The 14,869-nt window shown below is 42.1% G+C and overlaps 1 protein-coding gene across 1 annotated transcript in view; it reads right to left on the bottom strand.

The window, feature by feature from the left end:
• Ccdc174 (coiled-coil domain containing 174) overlaps positions 1 to 14,723 on the bottom strand; it is a 16,502-nt gene extending 1,779 nt beyond the window's left edge. The window contains exons 1-10 of the mRNA XM_013010329.1: positions 14,718 to 14,723; positions 14,249 to 14,353; positions 13,627 to 13,727; positions 9,970 to 10,028; positions 7,993 to 8,176; positions 5,798 to 5,893; positions 4,288 to 4,430; positions 3,830 to 3,924; positions 2,903 to 3,035; positions 920 to 1,078 (exon numbers count right to left, since the gene is read on the bottom strand). Of these exons, the coding sequence (XP_012865783.1) occupies positions 920 to 1,078; positions 2,903 to 3,035; positions 3,830 to 3,924; positions 4,288 to 4,430; positions 5,798 to 5,893; positions 7,993 to 8,176; positions 9,970 to 10,028; positions 13,627 to 13,727; positions 14,249 to 14,353; positions 14,718 to 14,723 (1,081 nt within the window). The remainder of the gene's footprint in view (positions 1 to 919; positions 1,079 to 2,902; positions 3,036 to 3,829; positions 3,925 to 4,287; positions 4,431 to 5,797; positions 5,894 to 7,992; positions 8,177 to 9,969; positions 10,029 to 13,626; positions 13,728 to 14,248; positions 14,354 to 14,717) is intronic.
• Positions 14,724 to 14,869: the final 146 nt, after the last annotated feature.

Below are 14,869 nucleotides of genomic sequence, written 5' to 3'. Positions count from 1 at the left end.
GCGCTGTGGCTCAAGTGGTAGAGCACTAGCCTTGAGCTGAAGAGCTGAGGGACAGCACCCAGGCCCAGAGTTCAGGCCCCACGACCGGACCCAAAAAAAGAAAAAAAAAAAGATATGGCTCAAGAGGTAGAATAATAGTTGAGTATGAGATACTTAAGTGAGAGGGCAAGGCCAAGTTCAAGCCCCTGTGCTGGCACATTTGTGTGTATATACACACATACACATACATACACACACACACACACACACACACACACAATCAAGAAACTAGGATAAGATATGGGAGTGACTTTAAGATATTGAAAGATTAGAGAAAGACTGTGAAAAGGCTCGCAGGTTCTGAAGACTGTCAAAAAAGGCTCTAAAATTCACTTGAAGAGAAAAAAAGAAAAAAATGGAATAGTCAAATCATTTGTTTGACAAGGTACGGTATATATGCCATACCAAAACATAAACTTTCATCTTTTGTTGAATTTTGTTGTCTTTCGTTGAGACACAGAAGAAATGTGTACAAATCTTAACTAAATTGGCATTCTGCAGTATAACGCCACACAAAAACAGCACAAACTTAAGCTTTTCCTTTGTGCTTCAATAAAACAAAAGGAGCTCCATCCTTTGGGCATGATGCCTTTGCAGACCCTGCTCTTTTATACTTACATTTTACAGGTCTCCCAACTAGTGTGGAAAAGAAACAAGTTTAAGACTTTGAGGTTTCCTTAGACCTCCAAGGACCTTCAATACTCACCAAGGGGCTGGGGGGTGGCTCAGCAGAGGGCCTGCCCAACATGTGCGAGAGCCTGGGTTCGATCCCAGCACCATAAACAACAGCACCATACCAGAATCACACTTGGATAAAACAATGCACCCTCGTAAGGCTGCTGACTGGAAAAGGTTTCACACCTGACACCTTCTCCCTTACCTTTTCCTCGGTCCCACTCTCTGACGTGAGGTACTCCTGGCCTGGTATCCTTCCTCTCCTGGATGATGACTTCCACCTTGCTGCTCTGGGCAGCTGGAGCTGGAGCTGGAGCTGGCATAGCCTTTGCCTCTGATGGCAAAGGTCCAATAATGTCTCCATCTGTTTTACATATGGAAATAAGACCTCATTGTAATACTTTTTAAATGACCATGCTAGTCCTGAGAGTAAAAGCAACATCTAGTATTTATAGAGTACCTATTACATCCCAGGTGGTGGGCTGTGTAAGCACTTTATATACAACTAGTTATTTAACTCATAACAAATTAATAAATGCAGTATTCCATTTTATTCCCACTTTGACACTGAGGAAGACTCAGCTCAATGTTAACAAAGGACTCAATGTTGAAAACGGGCTTTACAACTTCGGGGGAGGAGGGTAGAAGGAGGAGTTGGGGAGGTATGGAGGGAAGGAATAGTAGGGGAAAAACAAAGGCGATGTAACAATGTTCCATAGGAAATGTATTCATTACCTTACTCACGTAACTGTAACCCCTCTGCATAGTATCTTTACAATAAAAAGTAACTTAAAAAAAAAAGGACTCTAAACCCAGGTTCAGAGATTTCAAAGACTGCTCTGTTATGCCCCCCAAGTTTTCCTAAGCCAACAATCAAAGGATCAGAAACCCCCAAATTAGCCAAGTAAAGCATCAAGCCCAGACAAAGCAAACACAGTCAGGGTGCTATGGAGCCATAACCTACAATGTGCTATTCAATTATGGCCATTTCTAAAGTTTCTAAATTTTAAAGAAAATACTTAAACAACAACAACCACCACCACAACAAAAACCCACTATGCTGGCATATCCCAGAGACAGAATAAAAACATAATATGCAGAGCTTAACGTGTTACCAAGATACCATTTAATGAAATTAAATAGATAATTTTCCAGTCTGTAACTTTTCAAAGGTAAAGTTTTGTCCAGAGGTTATAAAATGGCCTACTGTCTTTATCTGCTTGGTAATAAAATAGTCCAGGTTCAGCTGGGCGTATGGTCACCTCAAATGAGAGGTCATTTCCCAACTTCCCCTGTGCTAAGCACAGCCTGGTTTTGACCCTGCCATCAGGAGCAGCACTGGGGAACAGCAAGATGGGAGGAAGCCTAGGATGTGATGAGCTCTGAGGCAGAGCTACTAAGATACCCTGATCACCCCACACTCTGATGAGGGAAAACAGCCTTCTGTGCTCATGAAGGCATTCTGGGAAGGGTGTCTGTTGCCTGGTTCAGAGTCCAGCCATCACACATAGGAAGAGAAGGCTGACTGCCTGGGGTGCTCTGTGGTGTTCCCCAGGGACGCGTGCTCCAAGCTCCCAATCCCAGTCTAGGGCACAATTCTTTGGAAAACTACCTATACCCATTTCTCTAAATTCTTTAGTTCCCAACTTTGGGAACATATTTTTTTGTGACTATATTATCACAAAAAAAATTAAAATCTAAAAACTAGAAGAAAGAATTTTCAATGGTTTTACCACAAAGACATGGTAACTATTTGGGGAAACAGATCTATTCACCCTGACTTAAAGATTACACAATGTATACTTATTTCAAAACATCAAAAAGCACTCAACACAATTTTTATTTTTTTATGTACACTTACATATGTACAAGATTGAACTTCACCTTAGATGCCTTTGTCTAAGTCAATAGCTATGTTTTGAATGCCTAAGTCTCCCTTACTAAAATGACATTCCAGGAAACAACCCCATATATAGTTTATTAATATCTCTGTCTACTGCCGAAAAGGACTAGAGTGTCACTCTGTACCACTTTTGTTCTAAAAACTGCTTCTAGCAGTGCCTCAAAAGTTCACTTTCTGCCTACAGATAAAATTAAGTGGTGATTCCCACAATGCCAATCCCAACAGTGAGCATCAATGGAACTAGCATGCTCACCTGTGAAATTCAGCAAGCAAGACACAACTTACCTCCATTTTCTTCTCCTGCCCCATCTTCTTTGCTTTTCTTCATCTTTTTTTGTCGAAGCTTAGAAAGTCTTGCTTCTAACAGAGCTTTTCTTTTTTCCTTTATGTTTTCTCGTTTTGTTCTTTGATCTGTTGTCTTAACAGGATAGAAAGTTTCAAAATTATTTGAAGCCAAATGCACAGTATTTCTGCTTAAAAGAATGAAATAATTTTTTTCTAAAAGACGCTCTCCTTGAGACCCTAAAAACAAACTTGTTACACAAAACATCTGATGTTTTCCCTTAAAGAAACTTTATTTTCTTACTCAAACCATCCCCAAAGCACCGCAGATTTAAAACATGAAAGTCACATTAAGTCTGAAAAGTTTCTTTTAGGGAGGAGGAGGGTATTATTGGGAGTTTGAATTCAGTCAACAGTGTTCTACTGCTTGACCCATAGCCCCCAGCATCTTTGCTTTAGTTTTTTTGTTTTTGTTACTTTTAATTTTTTTAATTGTTTCTAGAAAGGTGATAGACAGACGGGCTACTGTTACATAAGTCAGTATTAAGTACATTTCATGTGGGCAGTGTTACTCCTTCCTTTATTCTCCCCCCCCTTTTTTTTTTGCAATGTTTACCTGGGCCAACCTCACATCATATACCTCCCATGTAGCTAGGAGGCCAACACCACACCACCACGCCAGCTTGTTTGTTGATAGGGGGTCTTGTTAACGTTTTTGCCTAGGCTGGCCTTGGACTGTAACCCTCCTGATCTCCATCTCCTGAGTAGCTTGAAACAGTTCTAATTTTAAAGTTTAAAAGCACAAGAAACCTTTATACAACCTACTATAGCATTTTGAATTCCTACTTTTATTTGCTGCATTTTCTGCACAACAAGCCCAACAAAAACCAGTTACTGAAATCCTTAATTTGACTTTGAATTAATTTGTACCTGTTCCCGTAGCATCTCTAAAGTTTTCATCTGCTTGTTTCTCAACTCTTTGTCTTGGGCAAAGGCAAAATATCCAACACCGAGTTGTCGGGCCTCTGAAATAAGTCAAAATTATTCAAAAGATTAGATGACTCTATCAGTAAAACACTCAAGATCTCCTAACCTAAAGGAAACACAGTGATATTTACACACTTTTAAAAAAATTAGAACTAGTTTTCATTGTGTCCCATGTGATAAACATACCAAAGATGCATAAATTTTAGCTATGGCTGTTCCTACTTTTCTCTGGAAATGTAATGGAACTCCTATGTAATGGAAGATATTCCAATTTCTAGTCTTTTTTTTTTTCTATAAACAGAGGGATTATCGAATTTCCAAAGCAGCATCTTGACTTCCGTGTCAGAGCTGTTGGCAGGGGGTGACAGCAGTCCTTTCAGAGCACTGAAGGACAAGCATACCATTTTCTCGGATGTCTTCATAATGGACGGGCCCCACTGGCTTTTTCAGGGCTTCCCTTTCCTCTTCCTCCCATTGCTGGCGCTGAAGTTCTTTCCTCATGTCTTCAGATAACAAGGTTTTCTCATTCGCAGGACTAACAAAGCTAGTAGAAGAACAGAGCAAAAAAACTCTTCAGAAAGACTGTGAGAAAGCAGTGCCTAAGCTCAATCCATTGGATCTGGACAGGGAACAACACAGACACATTTTAGTGGTGATACTACAGCTGGAATCCAGGCGTGGAGCTTGCTAGGCAGGTGCTCTGTCTGTCACTAGTCACACTCAATATTTTTTTCTTTACTTATTTTTCTGGTGGGGGGTCTCATATATTTGCCAGAATGAACAGCAATCCTATTATACAAATAGGATCCGTGCACAGCTGGGATGACAGACATGACTATTTTACACCTGGCTTATTTGTTGAGACAGTCTCACTGACTCTGCCCAGGCTGGCTGTGAACTGCAGTCCTCCACTTCCCAGGGAGCTGAGGTCACAGGTGTGCCCCACCTCCACCTCTAAGAAACATTATTTGATAAAGACAACAGTTACCTAGCAAAGCTTTCTGATCAACAATACTGGTATTTTCCTTTTAAATCAAGAGCCAGATTTATTACACAGGCAAACTGGTGTCTTGCCTCAGCATTCAAGACAAAAGTGATGGGCTGTAGTAGTACATGTCAGTAGTCTCAGCACTTGGGAGTTAAGAGACAAGAGGATCATGAGTTCAAAGCAAGCCTGGGACATGGCAAGACACTATCTAAAAAAAACCAAAACCAAAATCAAAACCAAAAAAAACCTAACAAAACAAAAGAAAACCAAAAAGACATAACTTTCCTTCTCATCTTGGTTCTGGGGGGGAGGAAAAAAGAGGCAGCACCGGCAAGGAGAAAGAACTCCTAGGAACTGTTAGGAAGGGCCTAACCCCATGCACAGGCACCACTTCTTGTCCTGGCAGATGGCCATGGTCTCTGCTCTCCCTTTCTTGCTGAGTCCAGGCCTACCTGTAGGATTCCTGGGCTGGAAGGCTCTGACAAGATGGAGCATCTTCCAACAATTCTCACACAAAAGTTACTTGTGATGAAAAAAATGTAGGCACTTTACAGATATTCCCCAAATATTTTAGCAAGTCATCTCATTTTAGCCCTATCCACCGCACCCTCTCCACTTTCTCTCACACACACACATAAATATATAAGAAACAGAAAAAAAAACTAGGCTGGATGCATGATTGCAGTGGTATAGCACCAGCTATATAAGCAAGCCAAGCAATTAAGAACCCTAATACTGGGCAAAATAGAAGAGATGAAAATCCATGGAAACTGTTTCCTGGGCGTGGCTCATGTGCATACAGATACTCTATCCACTGAAATGCTTCAGTAAATATTCTCAAACATCAGAAAAAAAATCTTCGTGGAACAATAAAGATAACTGGCAGTGATTAAACAGTGTCTCCTGGGAAGAGGTGCACTTACAGTCTCCCCTGAAGGTTTTTGTCCATCTCCAGCAGGTCTGGCAGGTCCTTCCTCATGCAGCGCCGGGACCGCCCCAGAGAGTCCACGTAGTCCACCCTGAAAGGAAAGTGAGAGGCTAGGGACAAAGTCTGGTGCACAGGGGCAGGTCTCTCTGTCAGGCAGCTAGTGCAGTGAAGAAATGCAGGCCTTGTGAATGCAATTTTAAAGTCAGCTGAAAGAATTCAATCTAGACAATTATTTGTGGTTTGATAAACATATAAATAACATTTTTAATAAAAAAAGAAATAATATGACTTCATTACCAAGAACCTTGAACCTCAGAGATCACTACCATTAAGAACATGTTTTCTAAAAGACTTACTTTCTAATTCTGCCCTGCTTTCTTCTCATTGGTACAATTTTTTCCACTGTGTTACAGATTGCCTGATTGAAAGAGGTGGTATTTTTCAGGTATTTTTATTAGAAGGAAGCAATCACTATACCTATTTCTTCATCTTTGCCCTAATTACACAGCAGAGACAAGGCAGCCAGCAAACAGCACAGCACATGAAATTCTGTGACTTTCTACCAACAGGAAAGATCAGTGGTTTCTCACAGAAAGTATTTTATTTACAGTAAGATACAATGCAAGGTATCTCACATAGCCTTTTGCAGGATGCTGACACCACCACAGGAACCAATAGGTACTAGTGAACCAATTCAAGGTCCATCAGTCTCTTTCCTCTTAAATAATGCTGATTTTCATTGTTAGTCCATTATCTAAAAACGTAGAAATCTGCTACTATAGTTTATAGCTGATTGCCACAGATATGAAACTTCCAACTGCTAAAAGCAGATTAAAAAAAAAAAAAAGTGAATGGGAGGAAACCAGCAGGCCAGATGGTCTGTGTAATTTACAGTATTTTTACAGGAAGATTTTTCCACCACCTGGAATGTAACTACTGTTACAAGGATTTTATGAACAGCTATAATTCTAGCATTTAGTGTTAAAATAATACTTGCAGTGTGTCTTATTTCATATATGGTAGCATGTGGCGCTTTGCATTGTCCCTAGACTCAAATCACTGGCAAATTGCTTGTAATCATATAGGCATTAATAAGCAAAAATAAAATGAGCTTTCAAAGGAAATGTGATTTCTTTTCAGAAAAGCAATCACAAAGTATTCTGTTCTTCAGTGGGCCTCCAAAACAGATCCTGTCAGCAGAGAAGGAAGACAGCAGTCAGCAATGGCTCTGTTTCATTAGTAATTGCTTACTGAGCAGCCTGGCTGCCTGGGCAAGCTTGGAGCTTCCGGGCAGACTGAGCTCCCCTCTGCCCCATCTCTTGGGGAAGGTGGGAAACATGTGAGAAGTCCTTACTATTTTTCTGAAGCCCATCCAAGATCAGATGAGCATTCAGATGATGAAGGCATTGATAAAAGAGGATACATGTTCTCCTCTTTGTTCCTACAGCAGAGCCAGACAGTGGCCAAATGTTCTTTAAGACATAAGCTTTTTTAGAAGGTAGGTAGAAAGCCACCTGTTTTATCTTAATAGAGTGTTATTTCTGGACTACCACAGACCTTCAGTAGTATTTGAACATAAGTTCTTGGCTTCCTATAAACAACGGCCCACAGGATCACAGCCTGATAAAATGACAAAATATGCCACAAACAGTCCTAAGCAAGTTCTAAGAAATACCCCATAATGAGGACACGGAGTTTGACAGCAGGTCACAGTCAAGATTATTAAGTCTCTAAGCAATGTCCTGTGTGCTGAATGAGTGTCTAGGGAGAGAAAATAATTACAATGGAATCTTCCCTCTAATTTCTACTGACTTGACTGACTCATAAGCCAGTAAGGATGTGGCATCCTTCACATACACAGAAAACCCAGGAAGATTTCAAAAATGAAGCTTTACAGAGTATCTGTTTATGCTCCAGAGAGTAATTTCTTGGGCAGCCTAGATTGTTTATCTCTTAAATTCTAAATGATTGTGGAAACATGGAATGAGACACTCTAATCTCTATTTCACAGATAAGACTCTGGGTCTCAGAGAAGTCAGGAATTTGGTTGAGGTCACATAGGGAGCAGAAGGTAGCATCCACATCTCACTAGCAGAAAACATGCTGGACGGGGCTTGCCCACGACCAACAACAACAAAAAGCTAACGTAAGTCTGAAAGTGTCACTCTGCTCTCTCCCGCTATCACCCACCATTCCTCACTGGGGTCCTGTGGAGGAGGTATGTCTCTTTCAGGAAGGTTGTCGCCATCTTCGTCATCATCCCTTTCTATTCCTTTCAAGGGCTCTCTATTGACACCAAACGCCTCCATTTCTCTGCGTCTGTCTATGATCTTCTGTGTGAAATCCACAAGGTACATATCTTCCACTTCCTCATCTAGGACACAAAAATCAATTTTCAGGTTACTGACATCAAGGAAGAAAACCATGCCTGGGACTGGCAGACAGTCATCATGCTCACTGCCTGGAAGCTCAGGTGCCCATGGTTCACAGTGTTTCCACCCTAGAGTGCTTTGCAAAGACTCAGGGCACTGGCACCTAAGAGCAAGCTGTCAATTGGCCACTGGAAACATGGATCACACACAAAAAGATCTTTTAAAAGCCCCAAATTTTTCTTCTTACTCAATAAGTTATCTGAGCAAGCAATACAGTGTCAGAACACCATTTTACAACCACCAAAACCCTCATTTTCAGTGACTTTTGTAGGAGCAGCAGAACAGCATTTCTTCTGCTGCAGATCAGGACAGTGGATCTGCAGGTGCAACAGCCTTTCTAAGCACTGGGCTGTACCTTTGCCCCTTATTAACCTGGTAATGGGCATGGCAAGTGTTCCACAGGTCATAACTCAGGTAAAAGTAGCCATCTGAACTTCTTTCAAGCTCATGGACAAGGCTGTAGAACACAGAGCGATCTACAGGACACTGTCTGCCCTGGGGCTGAAGAGCATGTGAGGAGCTAAGACACATGCTGACCAGGATACAGCAACCCACAACGTTAGTTTAATTTCACCCAGGACAGCTCACATAATTGCAGACAATATCATGTGAAGTTTTGCTATGGTTAAGTGGGTATTTTTCTCTGAGGACACAGATAAAGATATACTGAGCAGCTACTAAGAGTCTCTGTCACCAGCAAGCACTGTAATCCCGTTTAGAGGAGAGTCTCCGAAGCTTATTGGCTCAAGCACACAGGTCAGTATTGCCATCAAGATGCAGGCTGGAAGCCTTGTCCAGACTAGATCTGGACATCCACAGTCCTTTGGACCTGGTTTCTGTTTCAATGACTCAAGCCAGAATCAACAAAAACGAGTGTAGTAATATCTCAGAGAAGAGATGTGCTCTTTGGAGCCCAGGTACAGGAGCACACTGGTGAGGCCACCTGGTGACAATCACCAGCTGATTCTGCAGGAAAGTAGCAAAGCCTTCCCACATCTCCCAGCTCTTGAGTGTCTGTGTGCGAAGGGACACTGGTTGGCCCACGCCCAGCCTTCTTCTCTACCACTGGGCCACTGCCCCAGCTAGGGAAGATGGCCCTGCTCAGTGCTGGCCCTGTCCATGCCCTGCTGATCTACTCGCATACCATTCCTACCACAGAACCCATTCCCCAGTTCGCCAAAACCCTTAAGACAGTATCAAAGCTGCTATATGTCCAGAAAATATCCTAAGCACACCGTCATTCTTCCTGCCTTCTGGCAATGAAGTGTCCTGCCTCTCAAAATCCCTTCTACTATTTTTTAACCCAAATTAGTGTTGAAAAAGAAGAGGTATGTTATTCCCATTGTTTTAAAGCAATCATATGCGCCTCACAGAAATAAAACAAAGCAAGAGGAAAAACGGGAGAAAAGAACCTGGACACAGTGATGTAACTCTAACTCTCACCTACTTCCTTTTTTACTTAAAGATGTAAACTTAACCTTAAACTTCAGCTATAACATAACGATGGCCCACTGAAACCTTTTTAGACCCATGAAGGGCTCTGTGGCTGCCCCACCATGACACCTGCCTCACTGTAGCCACTGGGCAATCAGTAGACTATCCTATCCTGTTTTGGAGCAGCACTGAAGGCAAAAATCTCTCCCTTTTCTTACAGCTCTTTAAACATATTAATATCCATGCTACCTATGAGTTACAGAAAATGAAGTAAATACAAAAAATAAATTATTGACATTACCTATAAAGTCTCCTTTAGTCATTTTTTCATATAACTTGGCTTTTTCTTCTAATTTTTCCCTAGGAGAAAAAAAGACAAGTATTAGGAATAGTCTTACAACTGCCGTTTCTGGTGAGGCTGCTACATCCCCAGCCCAATCACAGCCATCTCCCCAGTGCCTGGTGCAACCAGCACCAACTGCCCTGTCCTGGCACTTGTTAGATATGGACACGTCTATGTTAAAAACAGCATGAACAATACCGTGACACACTAATAAGCAACACTGGCAATGGAATAAGCAGCTTCTCTGCTGGTATTAATTCTGGTAACATTCTGAGTAATAGAGGCAAACGCCTGCAGACCATGCACTGTGAGACTGAAATACCACATAAATTACTGGCCTGCTGGGCATAGTAATTCTTGCCTGTAATCTTAGCTACTGTGAAGGCAGAGATGAAAAGGATCACAGTTTTGAGTTCAATCTGGGCAGAATGGTTAGGACTCCAGCAGGAATGTCAATACAATGACAAGCAACTTAAAAAGGCAAGAGACTTATGATAGATTAAAGGGCTTGTTTTAGTCAGACTTTGCATCACTGTGATGAAATACCTGACAAAAACTCCTTTTGAGATAAAGGACTTATTTAAAAATAGCTCAGTTCAGAGGTTTCAGTCCATCATGGTGGTGGGAAGACACAGTGAAGGAGACTGTTTAACTCATGGCAGCCAGGAAGCACAGTGAACACAGGAAGGGGCTAGGCAGAATGGGAAATCTTTTCTAAGGGACATTCAGGTATTTATAACATCATTGGAGGGTCATACAAGGAATTATCAATACTGACAGACAGGCCCTTGGCAGCGCACAAACACAAGTCTGTCCTGTCCTGTCCTGTCCCATACCAATGACTTTGAGGGCCCAGGCCAAACAATCCCCACCCTTGCTGGATGCGCCCAGTGACCTCTTCTTGCCACCAGGTCCCATTTTCCAAAGTCCCACTACCTCCAATATCTATTCAACAGCCTAGTCAAAATTCAACTCCATCCACTGTTATCATTCACTAGGTCTCAGCCCTCATGATCTAATCATCCGTGGAAACACCGCACAGATACCCCAGAGGTGGGCTTCCTAATTTTTTAGGCACTGCTCAGCCCAGTCACATGGACAACCAAGATTAATTATCAAGATAGGTGTCCATGGCTCCCACCTGTCATCTTAGTTACTCCAGAGGCTAAGATCTCAGGATCCCAGTTCAAAGCCACCTCAGGCAGGAAAGTCCATGAGATTCTTATCCAATTAACCACCAAAAAGCCAGGAGTAGAGATGTGGCTCAAGCGGCAGAGTGCCAACCTCAAGCAAAAAAGCTTGATTCTGAGTTCAAGCTCTACTACTGGCACACACATGCACACAAAACCAACAAAAAACATTAACCATCCCAAGGACCAAAGAGAATTGATAACTAAATATGTAATCTCTAAATTCTGAATGTAAAAACAGCTATATAGGATGTAAATGTACTGCATAATCTGAAATATGGACCACAAAATGTTAAATTTGTCTTACCAGTGTTACATTTCTGGTGTATGATAGCAGTACTGTGACTATGTGAGCTAATGTCTTGGTACTTGCAAGACATGATGAAAATAACTCTGAGATAAAGTGTCATGACACTCCAGTGTCCCTGTATCTATACATCTGTGCATGGGGTGGAGAAGAAAAGGGAAGGAGCAAAGAAAAAAAAAAAGGAAATGAGAAAGTATGTTATTTGAGAATTTAGGTGAAGAGTACTATAGTAATCTTTGTTCTCATCTTTGGGAGAGGGCAAGTTTGGGGTCTATGATGCTAGACATTATATCATCTAGTCCAAAAACACATGGGACACTTCTTCAAAGAGTGCTGACAGGGCTGGGAAGGTGGCTCAGTGGTAGAGCGTTTGCCTTGCATGCATAAGGCCCTGGGTTCGATTCCTCAGCACCATATAAGAAAAAAGTCGGAAGTGGGACTGTGGCTCAAGTGGTAGAGCGCTAGCCTTGAGCTGAAGAGCTGAGGGATAGCACCCAGGCCCAGAGTTCAGGCCCCACAACTGGACCCCCACCCCACCCCAAAAAAAAAGAGATCAAAAGAGTGCTGACAAGGGCAGTGGTGGGGGTAAAGCTCAGTGGCAGAGTCCTTTGTTCAATATGCATTCTATTCCTAGAACTATAAAAGTAAGTAAATATTGCTTGTTAGTCAGTTGTGGGTTTGAACTTGAGCCCTGGTTATTGTCTCTGAGGTCTTTTTGCTCAAAACTAGTGCTATACCACTTTGAGCCACAGCTCCACTTCTGGTTTTCTGGTGGTTAATTGGAGATGAAAGTCTCAAGGACTTTCCTGCCCAGCCTGGTTTTGACCTGCAATCCTCAGATCTCAGGCTCCTGAGTAGCTAGGATTACAGATTTGAGTCACCAGCATCTGGCATAAATATTGTTATTAGCATGATGATCTAACAAAAGCTCAAAGCAGGACCCTTAAGCAAAGAATGTTTTGTTTTGTTAAGGTACAATTTGTACACTAGCTCATGCTGCAAAAGCAAAAAGAGCTGAGGATATGGTTCAAGTGGTAGAGTTCCTTTCTAGCAAGCATAAAGCTTTGAGTTCAAATCCAAGTACCATCATAACTAAAAAATTAATTTAAAAAACGATAACATGCATGGCCTCTTATTTTTAAGAGGCTGGCTGACCCTGCATAAACCCATATTTAATTAACTGGGAGTCAAAATATTCAGAAACATGTTACACTGTTGCTGATACGTGCTGCATTAAGAATGCAATAAGGCAGGTGCTGGTGGTTCCTGCTTATAATCCTACTACTCAGGAGGCTGAGATCTGAGAATCCTGATTTGAAGCCAGCCTGGGCAGAGCAGTCTCCTTGAGGCTCTTATCTCCAATAAACCACTCAAAAAAAAGTGTAAGTGCTGGGTGCCAGTGGCTCACACCTGTAATCCTAGCTACTCAGGAGGCTGAGATCTGAGGATCACAGTTCAGGAAAGGTTGTGAAACTCTATCTCCAATAAACCACTCAGAAAACTGGAAGTGGTGCTGTGGCTCAAGTTGCAGAGTACTAGCCTTGAGCTGAAGGAGCTGAGAGACAGTGCCCAGGCCCAGAGTTCAAGCTCCATGACCGACAAAAAAAAAAAAAAAAAACAAACCCAGAAGTGGAGCTGTGGCTCAAGCGATAGAGTGCTAGCCTTAAGCACAAAGAAGCTCAGGGACAGCGCCCAGGCCTTGAGTTCAAGCCCCACAACAACCAAAAAAAAAAAAAAAAAAAAACAAAAAAAAGACTGCAATATTGCTTTTGCTTATACTAAAAATATATGGATTTGTTGTGGTTATTATTATTATTCCCTAAATGCTACAGTGTAACAACTACAGTGTTAAGTCCTCTAGGGAGGACAGGGAAGTGTAAGGAAAGACTGCACATATTATATGTAAACGCTCTAACACTTTATATAAGGGACTGAGCACCCTCAGGTTTAGGTATCTGAAGGAAAAAGGAATGGGGTACTGGATCTAAGAGATGCCCCTCAGATATTGAGGATCAACTGCGTATTTATAAGTGTATTGTCTTAAAAACTGATGTGCATCACATCTGCACATCAAAGAGTGAAACCAACACTGCTTGGGCATCCTCAATGTAACAGTACCTTGCTCTGTCCAAAGTCTTCTGTTCCTCAATCTTCTGCTCAACATCCTTCTCAGCTCTATTTGAAATCCCTGTGTTCTGTTTGTTCCAAATACTTGGCTTCTGGAGAAAAATTCAAAAGGACAAAACAGAACCACATTACTGAGAGAGAAAAAAAAAATCTCTTGTCTTAAATAGGAGATCTGCACATGCACAGCTGGGGCTAAGAGCCCAAACTCCACTAACTGCATACAATTGCTTCTCCACTGTCTTCTCCACCTCATAACTTTGCTCTAGTTCAACATGTTAATAGAAATGCATATACTACAGAGAATTAGTCATACAGATAGTGGATGCCTATAAAACTCAAAAGCTATTTACAACTCAAAGACCCTGATTTTTTGGGGAAAGGAGTGGGGTTGGATACAGAAAACCTATATAACAGATTATCTTCCATGAGAATGTGAATAATCCGAGAAAGTATTATAATGATTTTTATTTTAAATGACTGTGTATGCAAATGTTCAAATAGGTTTTTTTCTTTTATCACATTTATGGTATATACAATACTGATGCTTTCAAAAAACCTTAGTCTGGTGTAACTTTCATGTTTGCAATCAGCAGAGATAGATTTTTTATTTTACCTTATTAGTTGTCTTGGGTTTTCCCAAAACTCCAGAATCCTTCAGAAGTTTTTCTTGCTTGAATTCTTCTTGTTTTCGGAAGAGTTCAGCCTTAAGATCTACCAACTGGAAATAAAACCAATAAGTAAGTAAAAATATTTCGACTCTCGCAGGTGAAAGGGTAACTCTCGAAGCAGTACTTCGATTTCCCCTAAATGAACTCAGACTGAGTCACATCTCAGTCCAGTCGTGTTGCCACACTCCAGGCTCTCCAGTAGCGAGGGGAGAGCGACACTACGACTTTTACGTGTGTATCTTCAGACTCGAGGTGTTTTTGAGTCAAGGTCTCACTGTGTGTAATCCAGGCTGCCCTGGAACGCCTCGACCTCCTACATGCTGGCGTTACAGGGGGGTGTCACCAGGCGAAGGCTGGACAGTTGCTGTTCTACGGATAGGGTGTGTGCGTGTGCGAGCATCCCCTGCAAGTCACACGCATCCCGTAAACGACCCTGGTGGAAAGCGGCAGTAACCGGGCTGCGCGGTGTGCGCGTGCGCAGTGCCGGCGCCAGGTCAGGGCGGAGCGCTCTCCTCGCTCGGCTGGCGGAGCGGCTCGGGCCCGTGTGACGGGGGGAGGGAGGCCGA

Source organism: Dipodomys ordii, unplaced genomic scaffold, assembly GCF_000151885.1.
Source record: "Dipodomys ordii isolate 6190 unplaced genomic scaffold, Dord_2.0 Scaffold12, whole genome shotgun sequence".
In the NCBI taxonomy this organism is placed as follows: Eukaryota; Metazoa; Chordata; class Mammalia; order Rodentia; family Heteromyidae; genus Dipodomys; species Dipodomys ordii.
This window is presented reverse-complemented; position numbering and strand designations above follow the sequence as displayed.